Source organism: Taudactylus pleione, unplaced genomic scaffold, assembly GCF_031769625.1.
Source record: "Taudactylus pleione unplaced genomic scaffold, aTauple2 ptg000242l, whole genome shotgun sequence".
Taxonomy (NCBI): domain Eukaryota; kingdom Metazoa; phylum Chordata; class Amphibia; order Anura; family Myobatrachidae; genus Taudactylus; species Taudactylus pleione.
The window spans coordinates 2,153,797-2,178,083 of record NW_028284644.1 but is presented as its reverse complement, the minus strand read 5'-3'; the positions used below and the strand labels follow the sequence as shown (position 1 = coordinate 2,178,083).

General features: G+C 40.9%; 1 protein-coding gene across 1 annotated transcript in view; it reads right to left on the bottom strand.

Annotated features, from left to right (window-relative positions):
- Positions 1 to 2,907: 2,907 nt before the first annotated feature.
- PLXNA2 (plexin A2) overlaps positions 2,908 to 24,287 on the bottom strand; it is a 260,221-nt gene continuing 238,841 nt past the window's right edge. Inside the window, exons 26-31 of the mRNA XM_088479576.1 lie at positions 19,562 to 19,661; positions 12,194 to 12,384; positions 11,416 to 11,585; positions 10,167 to 10,379; positions 9,636 to 9,786; positions 2,908 to 6,974 (exon numbers count right to left, since the gene is read on the bottom strand). Of these exons, the coding sequence (XP_088335702.1) occupies positions 6,879 to 6,974; positions 9,636 to 9,786; positions 10,167 to 10,379; positions 11,416 to 11,585; positions 12,194 to 12,384; positions 19,562 to 19,661 (921 nt within the window). The 3' untranslated portion in view covers positions 2,908 to 6,878. The remainder of the gene's footprint in view (positions 6,975 to 9,635; positions 9,787 to 10,166; positions 10,380 to 11,415; positions 11,586 to 12,193; positions 12,385 to 19,561; positions 19,662 to 24,287) is intronic.

Genomic DNA, 24,287 nt, shown 5'->3' with positions numbered 1-24,287 from the left:
ATGGCAACAGGGGGGGACTAGGGGCACAGCTGTCCCAGGCCCCGAGATTCTAGGTCTATATATATATAACAGCTGCCTGCTCTGCTACAGTCATGTATGGTCCATCACCGGCTCAGTGGCGACATGTCCGGTGGTGCATTGCACCTGGGGCCTGTGGTAAAAATGGGGCCCGCAGCGGTAATGACAGCAGTACTGTACACTGCCATGGGCCATATCCTCCCCTCCCATCTCCTCCCCTCTTTTCTCCTCCTCTCCTCCCTGAAACTGCTGCTGCCGGGGGCCTGACGTCACAATGTAGTGACTGGCCCCGATGAAAAGGGTATGCGGACCTGTATGCACTGTGTCGGCCAGGGGAAGATGCTGTACATAGGAGTGAAAGGTAAGGTTAAGTCAGATCGATATCTCTCTCTCTCCCCTCCTACAGAGCCCTTACTTACCCCCTACCCTTCACCCACTGCCTCTCACCCTTACCCTGTCACCCTCTGTTTCTCCCTATTTTTTGGTTTAAACAATGTGGTCACATCCCTCTTATGGGATGGGTACGGGATGTCGGCGTTCAGTATCCTGGTGGTCAGAATCCCAACATCGGCATCCCAACAGGGTTAGAATACCAACACTTGTCAGTCAGTATTCTAACCCTCCCTCCCTGGTGCTTTAACCTCTCCCTCTAGTGCCTAAAGCTAACCTCCCCACACCTTAAACCTAACCCTCCAACCTTAGGGCCTAACCCTAATCCAACCCCCAACCTAGTGCCTAACCCTAACCCTCCCCCCAACCCCGCTACATACCTTCGTAATTCTGGAGGTCAGGATGCCTGCAGCGGCATTCTGAGCGCCGGAATCCCTGCTTTCCCCCATTTACACCCCAGCTATATATGTGGTAAGTGAAAAGGGTCAATGCCTTTTTGTTTATACAATTGTTGTGGTCACATCTCTCTTGCACTTCATTTATTAGTTCCTTACATGCAAATTGTAGCAGGCAATTCTCTAGGTGTATAATTACTGCTATTGTTTTATGGAGGACTTTCATTTAAATGCTGTGTGCAGATAAAGCTCATCACAGACAAAAAACATAGCTATGATCATGTTTAAATATTGAGTGATATCTAAAGTAGTACTGGCCAGCTGCAAAGTGTAAGGAACTCAGCTTATCATACTGTATGTCTCAAAAGAGGGTGTGGTGTAGTGGTGAACCTTTTATATTACAGTACATTCAGAAAAGTGCTATTGTTCTGCCCAGATAATTTGCTCTATTTTATGATATTTATCTGGTTGCACTAATAAAAAGGTCAGATGAGCTGCATTTTGATCATTTGAATTTGTTGACTTATAACCAGTGGCAGATTTTATCTAGGGGCTGCAGGGCTTGAACTTGGAAGAAAATAGCCATGTGGTGGTGACAGTGAGGAAGAGGAGACTCAACTAACATAAGAATTACAGAGCTTTCATATCTGCTGGAAAGAACAGTCATTACTCACTATTAAGTTAAACGGCTATCCCCAGCAACACTCCAACCCTCTCCCCCAAGCAAAGAAACTTCATAATACAGCAATTACCTTAAGCGTGGATATCATCCAATTAGTAGGCTGATCCTATGAATGTACTACCCATTTCCTCTTTGATGTAGAAATAATAAAGATGGGGCACCCCATTGTGCTGTCACTCATCTGGACCCAGCCAAGGGTGGAGAGATCTATGATCCCTTTATATAAGAAATTCTTCACAATCACAGTGCCCTTTTATTCCAGCCTATGCGGTTTTCCTGACATAGCCCTCAGATCATGTGCAGGTCTGTGACTGTTTACTTTAACTCATCCCATAAATACTGCTTCACCTGCAGGAGATGTTTAAACTCATGGATGTCCAGGGTCCTGCAGGACCACCTGGTCTGAGAAATAATAAAAAAGGCTGTGGGGATGAGGACCACTAAGGCTTATTCTTTTGTAGGTGGCGGGTCATAATCTGTATGCTGTGGTGTATCATGGAAGCTGAGGAATCCACTGATCTTGTGCGGAGAGATTAATGGGGAGCTTGATGACTGAAACTAATTACTAAAGGGTACTGCAGTAGCATAATATTACCTGGTGTTATAAGCTGATTTATCCTATTAAATCAAATTCCTGAACAACAGCAGGTGGTATGTTTTGCCATTCCGCCTTAAGTTACAGTGACCAACTGTGACACTGAAGAATTCGAGTTGGCCTAGAAAGCACCCGTTGCTCTAATTTGTCCCAGAGGTTCTTGATGGGGTTAAGACCTGGACTCTGAGCTGGCCAGTCTATCCGGGTTATCAAATTTTCTGTATACCAGTCCAGTGTCGCCCCGGAAACATGTCAGGTGGCATTGTCGTCCTGATAAAAATATTAATTGTTCCTGTAGAACTGCAAGTGCATAGGCCTCCCTACTAAGAGTTCTTGTCAACACCGCCACATTAGTGGCCATTGGAACTCGTATGCAATGGTATGCATTTCACTTGTGCGGGGATGTGCAATCACTTTTGCCTACATAGTGTATCTTTGATCTGCAGGAAGATAGGCTTTACTGTATTTAACTTGTAATATTAAGCAGTTTTTTTTCTGCTTGTGTCCCCGCTGGTGACATGACATAGATAAATGTTCCTTTATTTTTAAATGCTTTCAGAGCTTTCCTATTACAGCTCATGTTGTTGTTCTATAAGCATTTAAATGTTCATGGTCTCTATTTTTCTATCAGATCTGTTATCTCCATTTACCTTCGCTCTTCTTACCCATTATGGTTCAATAGATTTGACAATGATATTATATATGATAATATTTGCTCTCCGTTCTTCTCCGTTTATAACATGAAACCTAAATTTAAATATATTTAGAAAGTCGGGTCCTGCCATTATTAGTCTGCTTTATTATTGTCATTATTCAAAAAACAGTAGTGTTTTTCCAGTAAACTTTATTTATATATAACAATAGTACAAAGTGGGTCCTTGGCTTGCAAAATAGGAGTGTTTCATATTTACAATAGGTACACAATAATATATTAAAATAATAACAAAACTTTTTTTGTCTCCGAACATTTTTTAAATAATTAAAACTTTCTTACATTTTTTTTTCACAACAACTGTAAAAATGACAGAAAAGAAGCAAGGCAGACATACAAAAATAATAGGGAAAAACAAAGACACAATTATCGTACAGAAGTGCAGTGGAACTGGAGAGCTGGGTGCCCTGACATTCTGCAATCTGATTGGGTGGTTTGGGTTGTCATGTGACACATTGAGAAACATAAGTATCATCAGTGGGAAAGTAAAGACGTTTATGGAGGAGTGAGCCGTCCAGATTTTGGCACAACCTTACATTTTTGTTTCCTTCATTTTTTTGTCAGCTATTTTATTCCAACCTGCATATAATTCTAAAAGGAGATAACAGAGTTAATATAACAGACCTACAGTTCTTGGTAAACAGACAGAATTGTAATATAAACAATACAGTATAACTTTCATTCAACTACCAAAAATACAGTAACTATTTGCTTTATATAAGTGTTTGGCAAGAAGGCATATGGTTTAACAAACTCTGGAATGCAGGAGACAAAGTGGGGTAACAGAGGCTGAAGTACAAGGTCAACAATTGCGAACATCACGTACAGATAAAACCTTAGAATACCCAAACGGCCAGCAAAGTATTGCCCAGCAATACATTAGTTGGACTCAAGTGGGACTGAGTGACAGAAGGTCAAAGGGGGCTTTGGTCTGCAGGTGGGGAATTGGCAAATTGCATTTGAAAGTGGGTTGCATTAGTCACATTCTCCTGGAGGTACATAAACAGTACCATAGACATAAACACATTTCTATTAGCTAAAACATTTTTTGAACATAGTGATGATTATTAAAATTTGTTAGAAACACTGATCCCCTGAAGCTACTTACAGGTGACACCTACTTTAGCACTGTACAAATTAGTAAGTTAAGGAATGTTGCATCTGACCTACTTAAACCACCAATCAAAATGACATGACGCAGGTGTTCCAAGAGCGGAAATTACAAACAAAGTGATACAAAATAAATATCCAATGCTATTTCAAGTAATGGCTGCTGTAAACATATGACCTGGGGGGCAATGCTTATGACTACACTGAACACATGGTACCTGGATAGCAGAAGATCCAGGTGTTAATTCAATAGAGTTGAGTAAGTGACGCGTTTCTCTTTTGTAACCGTTCTCTGCGGTCTTACAACATATAGTAAACAGGATTTGGGAAAGCATGGAAAGTAATGGTTTGCTAATATTGGTTTCACTGGTGACTTTACAGTGATTTTTGAAATATTTAAAATACTTCTGCATGTAATTAAATAAAGGTCAATGGTCAGTAAATGTTGGTACAATCTGCATTTAAATAATGTTTTATGTTCTAAAAGACAACACCATTGAGTAAATGGCATTAAGCTGTGACTTGAGCTGACCAAACTGCCACTCAGGCCCAAGCACCAGAATGTGGCCAGGTTCAGCAGAGCAGGCAAACCACATAGGCCTGTTAGTATTTTCACCAAATGACTGCACACACACATGCAGATAGAGCTCATCTGAGAACTACATTGGCAGACATGATCAATAAGAATACAATTGATTTTGCATGGATCATTCACAAGCATTGCTGTTGTTTGGGACCACATATGGCGATATCAGGAAAATATTGTCAATGATATCACAGTATGCGTGGCCTGCGCTGGTTATCTGAAATGACACAGATGGCTCATATCAGTGATAGCCCTATAGGATTTTCATATATGATTAGGCCCATTAGGAAAAAAACAATAATATCCAAATGTATTTTCAGATCATGGCAATGATTAGTGGACTTGTCTCAGTCATACCCCAAACTGTATGGCTTTGTCCTGCCAGCTATATTATTAAGACATCTTATTTTAGCGGGTAGAAGAAATCTGTTTATGAACAAAGGAGATAATTGTAAGGCGATGTGAAACAAAAACCCTGCAGTTTTAAGTGTGTTTAGGATAAATTTGAAAAACAAAATTGCAATGATCATAAAACACATTTGCATTGTAAAACTGTAAAATTTTAATTCAAACGAGCCAGTGCCTTTTTATGATTATTACAGAGTAAACATTCTCTAGCTAGGACACCGCGGATAATGCTAAGATTTATTACACCTTGTCATCTGTAAGAGACATATACCTTTTATTCTATTTTTTTTCAATCAATTACAAAAATAACTGTTTTTACTGGTAGTCAAGGCTCAATACTGCTCTGTACCAAAATCCACTTACTACCACATTGGCACATAGCTAAATTATACATAAACTCCCAAGCCAGCACATTGGTATGGTTATAGTTACTCAGAAGAAACCATTGTACATGATTGTTTGTTTGGCACAATGTCATTAATGTTTCACTGAAGTTTTACCAGCTGCAAAATTAGTATTTCATAACATAGAACAGCACAGGAAATCTTCATAGGTAATCTGTTGTCGCGCTTAATAGTCTATTCGGTAATTTAAAGTCTAATTGCTATTTACGTTCACTTTTGATTAATGAGACATATCATAAATATATATAAATGCCTATGTTTACATGGCCTTAGGATTACAATAAAATCATAAGGTCAATAAATTCCCAGATCTGATAACATCACAATAAAAGCAATGGGATTAAAAGAAGACAGTTCAAGAGTAGGCCTTCATATATATTTAATGTCTATGCTCAATGCACACCTATGTTACATATTATCCCTGCCTAGAACACTATGCATTAACTCTGATATTTAAATATAGTGGCTTGTAATTAATTTGTGATCTTTGTAGAGACTAATCACCAAGATATGCCCCTAAACAACATGCATAGTGTTACTATAATAATCAACATGTTTAATACCATTGATGTCGTTTTTGGTCATGAAGGCTGTAGGTTGTTAGGAATTGTGCAATGTAAACTGGTATATGAATGTAATGCTTTCAATATACCATATTCAATAGAGGGCTGGTAATAGGGCATTCCCTGTGAAATATATTATGTTTTCTTCTAAATATTCTGAAATAAGTTTGACACACTAATAATGCACACTATACTTTCTTACAACCAAACTTGTTATTTTCATGGATCTCAAGACCTTCTGTGAAAAGCTGTAGGCCACAGTTTAGGTACAGAAAGCAATGGAATTTGTTACATGTTCATAAAGAAGCTAAGGGGTCATTCCACTGGGTTAATGGACACATGCCTCTTGATATGAGAAATACATAATTGAATCAGCTGGTGAATTTGAAGTGACCTTCAGTACAGCTTCATATTAGACAGATGATGGAGCGCAAGTCCTCTAGTAGACCAGCTGGATGTGGATATACATTGCAGAGTTCCACAGTTCTCTGTTTTTCAACTCTTGAAAGTCATCATTGAACCAGTGCAAAATATGCCAAGAGTGGCTATCTAAGAACTGAAATCTATGAAAAATTCCCTTTCTGTTTCTCATTTAGGGATGAAAAATAATGTACTCTTCCCCCATTTCACACCCTTCCCAATAAGCAATAAATAATACTAAAATATGAGTCCTTTAAAGAGAAAACAAGCTAAACAAACAACCAAACCAACAAATAGAGGAATTGAGTCTTTTCCGGTTATGCAGTCTCTTAATTTACATACAACATGCAATCAGCAACCTGCTGGGCTTGTGGAAACTCAGGTGACGTCTTCAGGTTCTCAGGAGGAATGGTGAGTGTGGAGCTGGTTTGGCTGCTTTCCACATTCTGCAAGGTACTCCACAGTAATACCTACTGACGCTTTATGTGTGTTTTCACAGTTGCAAGGAATGTCCATGGAAGCCTGCAGCTCTCAGTCATAAGAGTCTTTGCCACAAGTCTGTCCCCTTTCTGTCATTAAGGGGATGCACTGAAATTCAGCTGTCAAAACTCATGGCCCCTATCAGCTGCTCCACTTTGTAGGCTAATCGGTGTCGGCGCCCCTGCTCATCCTGTTCCAAGGCTGTGATTAGCTACATAAAAGAAGATGGAGATTTTATCTACAGTGTAGAACAAGGCATATGTCATTTATATAGTACATTCCGTAGATGGTAAATGGGATGTTTAAAAAAAAATTAAATAAAATAAAGCAAAAATAAAAAGCCCCTAACCTAAAATCTAATCCTCTGATGACCTAGATGGTATGTTTTACCACATCAGGCCAACCTATCACGAAACAGAAATAGGCCTTCAAACATGAAATTTCAGGGTTTGTGTGGAATAAACAATGACATTTGAGAAGCTATTATTGTGTCAACTTGTAGTGGTTATCAACTGGCTATTCAGCTGTCAATCACAACCAGTATCATGCCGTAGGGTATATTATGCATCTAGTTTATGATAGCACTTTTATCCAGAGCTGGTCAGGAAAAAAGTATAAAATCGACAAAAACAATACAACACCAATCCTAATGTGCTTGCACAGCACTGAGCTGTCACTGAAGGGATGCATATCTTAGCACACTGGTGAGTATGTATTTTACAAATAGATAAGAAGTGTTTTCTCCAGGATATATTGTTTATTAATAAATAACATCTAATTTAATAAAAAAAATGTGTTAAACAAAGAGAAACTGCCAAGTCTACCTGTGTCGCAAACCAATTTGGAATATACCTCATAGTATAAAGTGCTTCTAAAGCGTGGGATTCATGTAGTGATCTATTTTAGCTTAGTTCACCTAATATTGACTGTGGGAGTAGCCCAGATGAAGTAGGTATATACATAAATTATACTGTAGAAAAATATTACATACTCTCCTGCCCGACAGCATCTATTTTACAGAAGAGCTATCTATGGGACTATTAATAGTCACATGAAAACAATAATTAATAATCATTATGACTTAAATGTTACTTGCTTATTTTGATATTTTCACATATTATGAATACTTAAAGGATAATTGCATAACTAAATATAAATGCAAAATATCACATTACTGGGGTCTGCTAATGTAACTGACACCCAGAAGGGGTCTCTGACATCTGCAGTGATCAAGGGAGGCTGTGATCACTATAATCAGCAGCATGTTGCCCATTGGCTGTATAATGAAAGCCTCAGGAGGAGGTAGGAACCCATCTCTGAATTGAGGTAGGCACCCAGCGACTCTTTCCTTGATACTACCAAAGCAGAATCTTTTCATTTAAACATCATGTTCTCTATTGATTGTGATAGACGGATCAAGGAATCGTTGAGTGCCAAATCTTATGGATCCTCACACATATGTACATTTTCACCTTTAATGTATTTCCTACTGTCATCCAGGCATGGTAGCATGCATGTGTGCTGAACCAGCTCTTGTTGTTACTAATAGGTCTTCATTAGTTAAGAGAGGTGCTTGTCCAACTGTCACCCAAGAGCACATGCAATGTTTAATATTTACACATTATCATCAGATGTATAATTGTGTAGACTCATGTAAGCAGGTAAGTAGGAAGAGTGTGCCCTGTACACAGGTTCAGAATGACACATCTAGTTGAGATTAACAATCTTTGATTACTGCTACCTCAGTAGGTAATCAGATTTACTAGTGAACATAAGGGGTGGTTCAGCCTCAGACGGATCAGCTATTGCAGATGCTAACAGGGTGGCAGCTGTGATAGCACTGTTATGGTAATGCAGCAGGAGGCATCACGCCTCCTGCATGCACTACTGATCCAAGCTGCGTCCTTTGACACAACATTGGATCATCTGCGTGAAACGCTGCCCAGGGCCGTATAGAGCTGCGGCGGGCCCAGGTACAGAGGGGGCATGGCCTAATCACGGGAGGCGTGGCCACACCCTCTCAAGCAAAAAAACCCCAAAAACCCAGTTTTGCAGTGCCAGGGAGGGGTGGCGCTGTAAGCCCCTCAGCCCGGCGCAAAGCCAGGGGGGGGCGCGATCAGTGTGATCGCTCCCCTCCCACAGGCACAAGAGGCTGTTGTGGCTGCTGCTCAGCAGCCACGAGCAGTCTCCCACTGCAGCTCAGCACACGCTGTGTGCTGGGCTGCTGAGAGAGAGAGAAGGGAGGAGGGAGCGGCGCCGGACCCGGGCCCCTGCCAGGCCCCTCAGGAAGCCCGGGTAATCTGTACCCGCTCCCCTCCCCCTCTCGGCGCCACTGACTCTGCCATGAGGTCACTCAAGCCGGTGATCACAGTTGCTCAGAGAAGGCCAGGATATCCCCATCAGCCAAAATGAAGAAACAGAAAAAGAAAAAAAGGGAAACGGAGGCCATCACCGCCCCGTCCCAGCCCAGAAACGGCAGCAGGCTGTCTGTAGCTGGACTGTGTGCATGTATCTCTGAATCAGCAACCCATAGAGCGATGTATCAAAGATGCAATAATGGATGAAGTGTTTGTTTAAAGTTTATTAGTCAGGATTGAGTTAACCTGTTCTCTGAACAATATATTCACATTCTTTACCAGCCTTTAAGTTCATCTGATTTTCATATTAATAAACTTTAAACAAACACTAGATCTATTAGTGCATCTCTATTACAGTACTCTCTGTCCACCAGGAAAAAGATGTGCCAACTCGCATACAAAAACATATTGATCATGCAACAGTTCATACACTTTCATTGACAAGTTTACTGTTCAGCCCGGCTATGCCGCTTCCCTCTAAATGGTAGTTTTCAGGCTCTCTTGTCATTTCTCACCTCCACACTGTATTTACTGACATAAGAGTAGATTTCATTCAATGCGCTTAGCATATTAAACTCAGATGCGTGCATGCGAGACTGCTCTGCGAGGTAGGCATTCATGTCCTGGTCACTGATGGCTGGGAGCTTGGAAATGTCGGCATAGTACCTGCAAAGAAGAAGTTGTCACATGAGCCAATCATATAATGAGGTTATAATCTCATTCTTATATACAATATTATTCTCATATAAAATAGCATCTACTATTAACACTTCTTTTCATTGTGAAAATATAAGGGACAGTTCAATTCATATGTCACATAATATCATTGGATTGCTTGGTTGAGCACATACAGTATCAGCCGCCTACGGTAGGCTGTACATCTCAGGTTTTCCTTAGCACCTCTCCTGCGTGCGAGGAAAAACTTTCATGGTGAATGGCTACAAACGGCACATTGCCATGAATTGAGTTTCCCCTATACAATATTTATCTACATTCAAAATAGGAAAGATTCCATAAATATAGTATTACTGGCTCTGCATACTGACCTCTCCACCCAGTTCTTGTAGTTGGGGATATCTTTAGCATAGAGAAGTTTGTTACTGGGGGAATCTTTCCCAAGCCGATGCTCCGAGGTGGAACAAGAGTCCATGAAGGTCTGTGCCACTACAGACAAGCAGGCATCAGTGATACTGCCCTTGTGGATGTCAAACACAAACTGTGGATTCTTAATGACATTCACCCAAAACCGGAGCGGTAGGCTGTATGTGTGAAATTAGGAAAATTCAAGCATCGATAAGTTAACATTTTATCATGATTTGTCTCACATGTCCTTTCCTATTCTGCCTCCTGTTCCACTCTTAATTCATACTCTTTTTCCAGTTTATGACCTGCACTTAGTGGCCAAATTATTAGGTACATCTGCTAGTCAATACAAATATCTAATCGGCTAACAATGTGGCAGAAACTTAATGCACAAAAACCTGAAGACATGGGGCCTGATTCAGCCGTGCAAATTCCCGATGTTTGGGAATCTGCGCAGGTGCCAGACCCATTCTGAATTCAGAACGGGTCTGCAAGCCCGTACGCAAACATTTGTGGGCGGCGATGCCCTCCATTTCCAGAAACAGAGGCGTGTCGCCACCATTGCGGGGGAGGGAAGAAGCCAGGATCTTTGTCACCCGATTTCCTGGCCTCTTCCTCTAAACTGTGGCAGCCTGCTGCCGGACCCCATGGGTCACCGCAGCCGGCCGATGGTATGCAGATTAACCGATGCTGCATTGGACAACACAGCTCGGTTAAGTAATGCACAGGAGGCGTGATGCCGCCTGCTGCATTACCATGTCTGCAAGGATCGCAATTGCAAAGCTGCCTGCGTGATTCTTACAGAATCAGGCCCATGGTCAAGAGGTTCAGTTGTTACTCAGACCAAACACCAGAATGGGAAAGAAATGACCATAGTATGGTTGTTTGTGCCAGATGGGGTGGTTTGAGTATCTTAGAATCTGATGATCTCCTGAGATTGTGATGCAGTAGAGTTTACAGAGAATGATGTGTACACAAAAAACATCCAGTGACTGTAAGTTCTGTGGGCAAAATCACAGAACAGTGGTTAGAGGAGAATGCCAAAACTACTTCAAATTAACAGGAAGAAAACATTAACTTAGTATTACAATAGTACTAGAGTGTATTTATCTATCTATCTATCTATCTATCTATCTATCTATCTATCTATCTATCATAGGGCTTGGTACCACCATTGCTACAATCTTTTTATTCCATTCCTAATTGACTTACCAGTTGCTTTTCCAAGTGTGTCTTACATCTGTATCATAGATACTGTGTCTGTCTGCCTGTTCATCCAGGAAATCAAACATGTACTTTATAGCAAGAGGTAGGGCACTCCCACGGTGCACTGTGCTGAACAGCGTCTCAAAGAGGTCATCCACAAACTTCTGTAGTGTTCCCTTCAGAATAAATCATTAATATGTGAGTTATTTAAGTTCTATATACTCCTGTTCAAGCAGTTTCTGGGTTTGCATATGCTATTTTTAAACTTGATTAAAGAAAAACACCCCAGTTGGACAGGATAATTTTAAAATATCCCCAACTTCTCTAATTTAAACTTGCGCTATGATGTTGAATTTGGAAAATGTCCTTGTGCAATATCTGTTTGGGATTTACTGTAACATTATGGTCTTTCTCCCTAGTTCCCTCACACCAAGATATAATAATATTTATTTAAGAAACTTACTAGGAGTTTTATTAATCAGTGAAAGATGAACCATAGCAACCAATAAGCTTCTACCTATCATTTTATAGAATGCACTTGATATATGCTACTTGAAAGCTGATTAGTTGCACTGGTCCACTTCTCCACTGATTGACACATCAATCCCAATATCATATAGTTTTATATATTCCTGTTATAAAGTTGTTCCATAAGTACTATGGAAAAGCCAAAATGTATCTAAACATCTAAACTGGACCGTCAAACACCTCAGGTGCTGTAACTGAAGCCATTCTTGGTAGAGAATAGAGAAAACTATTCTGTATCACTTTGAGCTCCATTTACCTTGGTGGCTAGCAGCCGTGTCAGGTAGATTTCAGAAACCATCTTGCTCCCCCGATCACCCTCTTTCTGATCTCCATGTTCATGATTTTTTACCAAGTGCCAGACTTTAACACCGCTCTCCAGATCCGGAGTGATCATGGGAGCGCGAGAACGGAGGCTATCTGGGCTGCCTGTATAGCGAAATGTCGAATCTGCAAAATAATTAGACAATACTGCCATCATGACATTGCGATAATGCACATAAAACTGTAATGTAATAATGTACTCTTCAGTACAAGGTTGCATGCTTTTTTATACGACTAATTGTATATAATAGACTGGGATAGGATATTGGGCCTGATTCAGCAAGGAACGCAAGTCTGCCTACGCACGCACCTGGCAGCTGCGAAAATAAGCTAATGACTGCAAACGTAATGTTGCTGCAGCACAAAATGCAGACGCCCGGCACAACATAATGCCACCCCCTTATCTTTACTCCCATCTGCAATACCTCGCTATACAGAGAAGACATCGGTAACATCGAGAACCATCAAACCATTAGCATAATAGTGGTTGACCTGACCTCACTCAGGATTTGGGCTGTTTCCTGTGTGCATCTAGAGCCCTGGCTGCGTCTTCCGGCGCAGGAGCTTAATTATACAGGCCCCTGTAACGGCGTTCAAATGCACTGGCACTCTTGCGTTTTACTGACCACCCACCGCTACCACCCCCAAACTGTCACATTCTGTCAATCAATACATGCTCTCTGCGATCGCCTCCTGATCGCAGCAGAATGTTCGCGCATGCGCAGAACTCAAACATCGGCCGGGTGCGTGCAAATTCGCGGCTGCATTCCTTGCTGAAGCAGGCCCATTGTGAACACACAGCAGGAAAGGTATAACTGGTGAAGAAATAGAAACAAATCTGCCAATCAGATTATGACTGTCAGTTTTCTGTTACACTTTAGAAGAGGAAAGAACATATCTGATTGAATGCTATTGGTTCCAGCACTTGTCATTCAGTTACCTGAATGATGAATAGTAAGCCTCCTCAGTGTACGGTACATAGTCAGGCATACTTGTTATTAATCCTATTAGATAGAAGAATTATTTGGTTCTGTTTTGTTATATTTATATATGTATAAATGTATGTGTCTGCTAAGCACCTTAATACCATGATTAATGTAATCATGTATTTTTTCAAGCACCTTGATATCATCATAAACAAGAGACACCTTAGGTCTCTGGAAACATATTGAACCATTTTTGTTTTTGATACATTCATTTTTATTGAATATTCTAAATAGTGGAGTTGTTTTTAATATATGTGTTTGATTATGTGAAATTACTGTGGAACCGATAAAGGGTTAAAACCAATTAACTCTGGTCAATCAATCACTGACCCTTACATGGGGTATAAATGAAGGCTCCAGTAGCTATGGCTTATCCCTCTGATGAAACCACCTCCCATTTGGGCAGAGAAACGCATCAGTGACTGATCTAACTTTGGACAGCAGGTGGAACGCATGTCCCAGAAGCCGGAAGTTCCGTTACTAGAAACTGTCAGAACAAGCCCAGCAGCGTGGCATGGTGCGGCCAGCCCGTTGTCATTGTGGATTAGAAGCCATGGCTTAGGAGTGGAGGACTCGGCCACAGTCACCATCGGGTGAGAACCGTACATCGCCACGGACCAGACCTCTGTACAGCGGGGAATAAGATTCCTATCAGGTACCGTTAACCTCCCCTGTGGACATGGTAGAAGTAAAGATTGCCGAATACTTACCCCGCATGATTGTGGACTGCAAACCTAATATTGGGAGTTTAAAATACTTACTAACAACTGGGGATGTGCGCCGGACCATTTTTGATGGATTTGGATTTGGTTCTAATTCGTCTTCCGGCTTTGGATTGGGATTTGGCAAACTGCGGTGACTGGATTCAGATTTTTTTTACAAAAATTGACAAAAAAAGCTAAAATCACATAAATTGGTCTTTTTTTTCTTCTTAGAGTATCATTAACCTCAATAACATTAATTTCTAGTCATTTATAGTCAATTTAGACCACCTCACAGCTTATAATATTGTTTTCAACATTACTGGACAAAGGTTGCAGTGAGCTGACTGGTTACTAAGCGACAAAGCAGCGGCGCAGCGGCACAGACACCACAGTATAAAGCACATCTATGAAACATTGCCACACAGCAGTGGCAGAAATTAACAGTAGTGCACCCACCCAGTGGGGTACGGCCAGCAGAATCACAGTACTTGTTTACATAGTGGGCTACGGCCCAAGGAGTCACAGTGCACAATCTTATTCACATTGCATCACATAGTGCCCCTGATTCACATTACACCATAAAGTAGTGTCTCTTATTTATGTTACAACACATAGTAGTGCCCCTTTTACACAATGCTCACAGGTGTGACCCTTTTACACAATGCCCACAGTAGTGACCCTTTTACACAATACCCACAGTAGTGACCCTTATACACAAAGCCCACAGTAGTAATGCCCCTTATACAATGCCCACAGAAGTAGTGCCACTTATACAATGCCCCCAGCAGTGGTGTCCCTTACACAATGGCCCCAGTAGTGGTGACCCCTATGCAGTCCCCTTAGTAGTAGGGCCACCTATGCAGTGCCCCCAGTAGTAGTATGCCCCCCATTAGCAGGCCCCCATTAGCATGCCCCAAGTAGTATACCCCCCAGTAGCAGTGCCCCCAGTAGTAGTGCCCCTATTAACATACCCCCAGTAGTAGTGCCCCCATTAACATGCCCCCAGTAGTGGTATGCCCCCCCTTAGCAGGCCCCCAGTAGTAGTATGCCCCCCATTAGCAGGCCCCCAGTAGTAGTATGCCCCCCCTTAGCAGGCCCCCAGTAGTAGTATGCCCCCCCCTTAGCAGGCCCCCAGTAGTAGTATGCCCCCTCTTAGCAGGCCCCCAGTAGTAGTATGCCCCCAGTAGCAGGCCCCCAGTAGTAGTATGCCCCCCTTTAGCAGGCCTCCAGTAGTAGTAGTGCCCCCACTTAGCAGGCCCCCAGTAGTAGTATGGCCCCCCTTAGCAGTCCCCCAGTAGTAGTAGTGCCCCCCCTTAGCAGGCCCCCAGTAGTAGTAGTGCCCCCATTAGCAGGCCCCCAGTAGTAGTATGCCCCCCCTTAGCAGGCCCCCAGTAGTAGTATGCCCCCCACTAGCAGGCCCCTAGTAGTAGTAGTGCCCCGACCTTAGCAGGCCCCCACTTAGCAGGCCCCCAGTAGTAGTATGCCCCCCATTAGCAGGCCCCCACTTAGCACAGGCCCCCAGTAGTAGTATGCCCTCCAGTAATGCCCCCTTACACACACACATAAAAAAAAAAAAAAAAACTTACCTGAATTCCCGCTCCCGCCGCCGTCCGCTCTGCTGTATAACGGAGGGAGACGGAAGACAGAGCTCATGAGTGAGCTCCAACCGGCTCCCTCCGTACAGCAGCCAATGAGAGTCTGCCTGACTCTCATTGGCTGCCATTGCAAACACACAGCTGCCGCTGGCAGCTGTGTGTTTGATCTGTGTAGGGCAGACCGCTATCACAGCATTCTGCCCTACACTAGAGGAGCCCTGACATCGGATTCTCTCGCGAGAATCCGACATCAGGAGGCTGCGGCTCGGCCTCGAACGGGGATCCGAGTCAGGCAGGGAACACCCGAACACTGTGTGGACTCGATTCCCCAATGTTCGGAGCGGTTCGGATTCCACAGAATCCGAACCGCTCACCTCTACTAACAACGCTAGCAAGTACCAGCTCCATACGTTGGATAGCCTGGCTTCCTATGACATACTAAAAAACCAACGAATACCTTGCTGACTAATAACATTTGTCTTGCTGCTTAACAACTGACGGCTTGCTGATTAACCCTGCTTATTTGCACTGATTTATTTATAATTGTGCAACATCGTTCTAAGATTTTGATTGATTGTACTTCATTGGAAAAATATTCTCTATGTGATTTTAAAACATCTTTTTTGATACAAGTAAAGATTGTAGTTTAATTAAGCTAACTGTGTCAGCAGTAGCGCTCCCATTGTTTTTTCTTTTCAGTCGTTTATAGTTAGTGGAGCATCCAGATCCACATTGTGGGGGCAGCTAGACCCGATTGCATAGATTTACAACCCACTTTATAATTTTATTGTTTTAGTGCCCACTGGTTATTTATTTATCTTGCACATACTTGTTATCACACTGCAAGCAATATAAGGCTGCCAGATCATTGTAAACAACATCACTGTTATATAACATTTATATTTTTATATAATATTTTGTATACAATATCATTAAGGGACCAGCATCGCACATTTTCACTTACACCCTATGTTAGCCTACAGTAATTCTCAGGGAGTGCCACCTTTATCTGGTCTATAATCTCATCCCTATGTATAAGACTGTCACCCCTCTGAGAAATCCCCTGTGCTGTAACGGTCAGAGAATCTGTCCAGTCTATAGGTTCTGCCTAGATGTAATATTTCCCACTTCCACCGCACCATGCCTCTTGTGTAATGTATGCAAGAAAAGGACGTATTCCACCGATAATTCTAAATAATTATTAATGCTTTATAATGACAAGTATAATGAGGACGATAAATTGCTGCCCTAGACCTGGGACTGCTCATACCTTGTGGCCTATCTGCAGTTGTGGTCAATCAACCAACTATGTTAAACATATTGCCAAAATAAATTAGGAATAATTTTTAGTGGTGCAGTATAACTGGACATACTGTATGACTGAGGGGTCTATTTACTAAGCAGAATTAGGAGACAGAGTGAAAAGTGGTAAGGTGCCAGCCAATCAGCTCCAGCTGACAGTTGGGGGCTGATTGGCTGGCACCTTATCACTTTTCACTCTGTCTCCTAACACTGCTTAGTAAATAGACCCCTGAATCACATGCATACCTAGCATTTTTCTGTTCCTAGAGGGGAGATGCATGTCGGGGCTAATCATGTTATTATGGTTTGCCCTTGTGGTACAATGGCACAAATCACACAATCACGCAGAGTGGGCAAGGCCATGATGACTCACAGCACTGAGAATGACGTCAGGTAACCTACTCTCCTGGAAGTCTGGGAGACACCAAAATTCTGGAGTCTCCCAGACACTAGGCAAGTATGTCATATAGCCTGATTAAGCACTATTTCTCATTGTAATCTGACTAGACCAATAAGCACTACGTGACTATTAACCGCATTACATCTAACTCCTATTTCCCTATAGATTGTAAGCTTGCCAGAATTGTCCTCTTACCTCTTTGTCTGCTTGCCTGTTAATACCTAGTCTAGTTTTATTACTGCATTAGTCATCAACTGTAACGTGCTGGGGAATATACTGCGGTTATATAATAATAATAACTTAGACTGCAGACCCGCTATTGATTGCTATGGCTTACATGGGGCTCTGCAACAGCTGCCACATGTTACTTGCTGTCTCCGCAGCCATTCTTATATGTAAAGCAGCTTTGTAAAGGTTATGTATGGAAAGTCAAATGACTTTGGCTCTCAAGCAAAAGCTGCCAGTGTTAATGAACCATAAGTCTCTTTGCAGTTTATCCAAGGAAACAGCAAAAGACTTATCCCAGTTTAGCAAAGAAAGCACTATTTAGTAATAAAAATGCTGTCAAATTAGAAGACGGCAGCCGAGGTTTAATTTAGATAGTCTTTGTTGTCAGCTAAAGCAGATACAATTATGCTGTTTAAGTGGGAGATGCAGGAAGCATGACTAGACAAGTCATAGCAGTCACTGGTGGATAGAGAGAGGGGGCAGACACTAGTGTTTGTGTCAGGAAATGATTCTTCCTATTCTCTGCTCCATGCACATCTCCATCAATTCAAAACAATGTGCATCCCTCTGTGACCATTAATATGGCTACTAATGTCAGGGACCAGCGGGAGCCAAAAATACCGCTTTTATGTTGTCTGCTACTGAGCGTTGTGCTGCAAATCACCCATCAGCAGTATTGTTGATTCCCAATAATATGTTGTGATGCTTTTTCTTTCTACCGTAATCGTGTTTGCTCCAATTTTCATAATTTACATGTTAATGAATGAGAGAGACAAATGTTACTGATGCTGCCACCTTAGCAGACGGTTAGCGGCTGAAGATTTATGCTGTTTGTGCCGTGATCAGCATAGAAACGCCGCCTGTGAATCTTTGCTGAGAATAGTAACCCTATAAGTACTAGAGCGGGCTGCAGGTTATTGCTTTGATTTGTTAGTTTATTTCCATTTTATGCACATTCCCAGCTGATTGTATTATACTGTGAATAGTTTTTATTTTCTAAGATGGTAATATTTCCTCTACAGAAAATACTGAATTACTGAGCTGGACAGTTCCCCAGGATATATAATGTACTATCAGCCGGATGGAATAGCCGTTACATCTGCTTTAAGATGAAACACTCCGCAGAGTTTCTGTAGATGCTTCTTTGTTGAACCTTTGCATCCACAGGTTTTCACATGTCAATATGATCTGTTCGTGAACTGTTTCATGTCCCTGTTTTTTCTCCAGTATTCTGTCTTTATATTCTGCACGTAGAATCACTTGTGGAAATTATAAATAAAGCATTTTCTGAATGAAATAAAATATAAACACTGGCTCTGTCTGTTCAATGAATTAACATTGAAACAGTCCTAAGTTACAAGGCAGGGGGCCTATATAATAAAACAAGTACGAATATGATGTAGCAAGTTGGATTCAAGTTGACATTGAGAACAAATATACAGTATATGTCACAACCTATAAAGAATACTTAATATGAATATTATCTATTCATCCATGGAAAAGAAAATCCACCTTTACGTTGCATATCTTAAGACGGAGCTGATTGGATGGAGCAAATTTTCATTAGAACAAAAATGTTTTTAGACTTAATGAGATAAATTAATTTTGTGGATGTTGTAGAATGAAATATAGAACACAATGCCAACACCACTGGCTGTTATTCATTTTGCAAGTAAATAAAACAATTCTATATCCTATTATTACATCAAACTTATTTTATTCTATTGAGAACCTCCTCTGCAGATTTTTCACCACTGTACATACATTAGAGGGGAGAGACACAAATAGGAGCGAAGTTCTGAGATGTGTCTTCTTGGGGTGTTATTTTAACAAACGTTGCATATTTTCACTCACAGGTGATCTATGGTTACCATACCATAGTATTTGGAAATATGCGCAGGAGCACATCATGTAAGGCCTACGGCCCAGGCGCTTAATTGAATTTCTCCTGTAGTATCATATTTTCAGAGCACTATACAATCTCTTTAAAGCTCTTTCTTTGCTTCAATAGTCTAACAATATATAATAGCTGTCTTGTTATTGCAGTTTTGAATATAATGCTCATTCACTACAAAAGAATTTTCTCACCGTATCTGCTAATGGAGGTTCGGGATATGCTTGCAGAAGCTGGGATGTTGTATGATGATGTTTGTTTGGGGACAAGAGCCACCACTGAGCGGTCTGAAACCTGTACAAAAAAAGAAAGTTACATAGTCATATTGACTTCTGGTGTGAATTTACAATGTACCTTTCTATCACAATGTATGTTAATAAGTACTTTAAAGAAAACACTTTAAATAAAAAAATAAATTTTTCTGTTTATTTTTTTCTTCTTCTTCAAAAAATAAAAAATCCCCTAACTATCTATATGTAATATTGTTAGCTACCGTTTTACAGCAAAGTGATAACATTTTGAGGCAAAAGGAAAAAAAGCTAAATAGATGGAGACTGAAGTTCTTCATTGTAGGGACATTTATTCCAATAAGAAACACAGTGAAACTGTAAGTATTAATCAAAGATTGTATCACTAAAATAATGAGCAACTGAAGTGGAAGCTAGAAAGGTTAAGTGAAGAAAAAAAAGAAGTACTGCCAATGTATAAAGCAGATTGGGGTCCACTCTAGATTACTGACTATCTAGTGAATGCTCCCACTGTATTAATTGTCCACATGAGCCGTTTTATTTTTCATATTCTGCATAGAGATCCGAAGCACTGCATTTGCACTGTAACAAAGAGGTTAAAGAAAATACTTGGATAAAGAAAGGCCCATGGCCTTGGACAATAACATTTTCATGCCTTGTGCTATGATCTTAACCTTTACTTACGGAATGTAGCCCTGATCGTATTTTGCGATACACATTGGAGTTTTTTTTTTTGTTGGAACACAATAACATAATGTGACTGACTCATTTCCTCACATGAAGTGATGTTTGTACTAGGAGTGTTTCCACATAACTCAGCCCAGAATCCAAACAAGAAGTGTTCAAAGATATTCTATGTGCGTGGCTAATGCATGTGAGAACCACTTTTTATTTTTTTATTAAAAAAGCAACATTTAAGCCTCTCTCATTTACAGCCCATCTTATGGAGGATGCAGCGGATTTAAATTAAGGCTGAAGCACAAAGAGAATACGCAGCTATCATAATGTTATGGACCATAAAGCATTCTTATTAAACCATTTTTTATTCTAACCGGTTTTATGAACTTTATAAAAATGTGATTTATAGTAGGACAAGCAATAAAGCCATCTTTCAGAGGCTTAAATTACCTGTCCCTCCATTACATCAGGAGGATTAATTAGACAAAAGTCAAACTGGAGATGAATATTAGCGCTAACGAGATTCTGGTATATTCTCATAACCCTTAAATAATACATTTTGTAACCAGGGATTATGTTGTATTACACAACAGTTCCACAAGTCCTAATTGACCAAGTCCTCATTGGCTACATAGTGACTTCCACTTTGTAGCAACCAAAGCCACTGTCCCTCGAAGTCAGCAATGCAGTAAGTAATTAATGAAAACAGCAAGGATCCATTAAATAAGATTTACTGTAATGAGAATTCTGAATAATTGTATTATTCTTTTTTATGTATGAACCAATCCTTAAGTAGTAGAGTAGCATTATATTTAACCATTAAGTGAATTGCATACATACAAATATTTGTGGTACTGTATATGTAACCAAAGCTCTCCAGTGTTTTTTTAGACACGTGCCATGTGCTAAGCAAGAACAGGGTGTTTAGTGGTGGAATACAGGTGCCGCAAGCTGTCCCTTTCACCGCTTTAGACCGGATTATATAAATGAATATTCATTTTCTATATCCTGAAAAGATCCTGCATTTGGGCCCATTATACAGTATGCCCCACCCTCCCACATCTCTGTTCCATTATGATCCTAGGGTACTGTATTATCACTTCTTGGTCTGTTTAAACTTCAGACAGTGGAGGATAATACAAAGGGATTTGTTTTTACTATACCTGTACCAGATTTGTATAATATAATTCAACTCATAAAATACAGTCTAGTGCAGGCCCAGACGCTGCTATGCTGCCAGTGACATCATACAACAACCAGTATCGCTTGAAGTTGAATAATGATCTGATTGCAAATAAGTTTAATGGCACGCTTGTACACATAGTCAGAAATTGACTACTATCAGCCTGTGTACATGCTCCTCTTCTGACCACAATAACAGTCCTCATGGGGTCTGGAAGTGATCTGTAGTTTCTCAGTAGATATGTAAATCTCACTAAATAGCAGTAAACAATAGTTGACTGTGGGTCTGATTCAGAACATCGGGTTAGCGTACATCTCCGATGGTGAATGGTCTGCAAATGCGTAGGACTCATTTAGTACATGTTCAGAACGGATCCTGTGATCTCGCCTGCAGACCCTCCCATGATTGACATGCTGCGGCATTTGGGAGGAGGGGCGGGGGTGTGGCTGACCACCATTCCTAGAAACGGGGGCGTCTCAAACCTGTTTTCCAGGAGGGACAAGGTCAGTGTCTACGTGGACGCAGATTTCCCGGCCTTGCAGCTGCCAGGACCCAGTCAGGGTGCGGTAATCTTCAGCTACCACAGCCTGGCCAAAGGGGCAAACCATTGCGACGTGGCAAAAGTGATCCCAGGCTGCGACCTTAGAAAAGGAGCGTGCTCTGCAATTCCATCCATCTCTGAATCAGGCCCTGAATTATCATTAATAAATTATTTTTAACTTGAATCTTTAAATAAATAGAAGAAGCAACATCTAATACATGTGACACAAGGGCAGATGTTGGCATTTGAACTACATAGTGAAAGAACAAATCTTTGTTCTTTTTGGTTGTGTGGTTAAATGACTGGATGATAGGGGCTCAATGCACTGATGACAACCAATGATTATGCACATTTATCAATGCAGTCTTTGTCCAGTCACATTTATGAACATGTTTGTAAAGAATCTGATCAATGTTAATAGGATGTTTACCAGGTGGACTGACAAATGCCAGCTTTTGTGTGAATTAGACTAAAATAAACAAATACAAATCCTCTTAGAACATGAGAGCTTCCCCATCCTCACAATTAGCAAATCCCAAAAAAAACAGTTACATTTAAATTGAACGTACAGATGTGAAACCACAGCTTAGTGACGCTGAAGCTTCTTTCTGCTGATCCTTATCTACAGCAATAGGTCAGCAACAGAATTAAGTTAACCTAATTCTACTGCCCCTTCAGCACAAATGAATGCACTGCCAGGGATTTTTTTCCACTATTGATTATGTCACAACTATAAATATCAGTCAAGTATTCTTTGAGGACCACTAACACTCAGTCTAGGAATGAACATGCAGCAATGACATGCTTAGTATGTACAAACCCACACAACTGCCCATGTTCTGTTCTCTGTCTGCAAATTATATATATGGGATGTAGTTAAAATGCTGGCAGACGAGATCCCGGACGCTGATTAACCGACGCCAGAATCCTGACCGCCGGCAAAATGCTATCGCCGCTATCCCGAATGATAACAGGATACCGGCGTCGGCATCCCGAACGCCAGAAGGCTACTGGGATGGGGGGCTAGGGTTAGGCACCAAGAGGGGGAGGTTAGGTTTAGGGTGCAGTAAGGGGGGATTAGGATTAGGCACCCCCGAGGAGGTCAGGGTTAGGCACTAGGGGGGAGGTAAGGGCTAGGCACCACTAAGGGAGGGTTAGGGATAGGGGGGAGAGGGGTAGGGATAGAGTACTTACCTCCCCTGTCGGGATCTGCAGTGTTCGGGGCTCTGGCGTCTGGATTTGGGCTATTGAGCCACCGGTATATCATACCACTCCCATATAAACATAGGATAAAAAGTAGTAACTGGGATCACTGATCCCTAAAGACCATTCTTCTCCCAGCTCATACTTAATCGTGTTAAAACTCTAGTCCACAGGCAGCATATTTCTTGTTTACTCTTATGAAATTAGTTATTAATAAGGTTATCCGTATATATTTAATATAGCCAATACTCATAGTGTGGTATGTTTCATCATTTATTCTAATTATTATTTAGCTTTATAGTATATTGAAGAAAGATTTTGTTATAAACTTTGTGCAAAAGGCTCTTCTACTTGTTTTCTCTAAGTATCTTTACATTGGAGACATGCACGAATGTTCACTATATCATGCAGACATGTCCTACTATGAGCGGAGATGGAGGGATACCTTGGAGGGATGTTACATACTCAGTATAATTTGGATTTAACTTTGTAGTTAATTTTTATTAGGCGTAAATGAAGATACTTAACTTTACTACTAACATTCAAATTAAAACGGAGCATTTATATGACAACAGTATATATAATTAAAAAACCTAATAAATGCCATCCCTATAAGAGAGCATGGAACTGCTGCCGAAATCATTTACCTCTCTCTTGGTGATCAACATTTGCGGTTGCCCTTTGCCAGGCCTTATACTGGATCCTGACTTGTCATTTGCCTACAAAGCTGTCTAAAGCTGAGTGTTTAAACAGTAATGTGGTATTCACTGTTCTATTTAGGACTTCTATATTTTCAGACTATACTGTATAAAAAAAACAAATACTAAAAAAAATTGAAAAAGTAATAGGGGTCTATTTACTAATCTGTGTTAGGAGATAAAGTGAACGGTGATAAGGTACCATCCAATTAGCTCCTAACTGCCATGTCACAGGCTGTTTGAAAAATGACAGTTAGGAGCTGATTAGCTGGTACCTTATCTCTGTTCACTTTATCTCCTAAAACAGCTTAGTAAATAGACCCATAAAGTCTTATCTTAGATTCCCAATTTCAACAGACACCTTTTTTT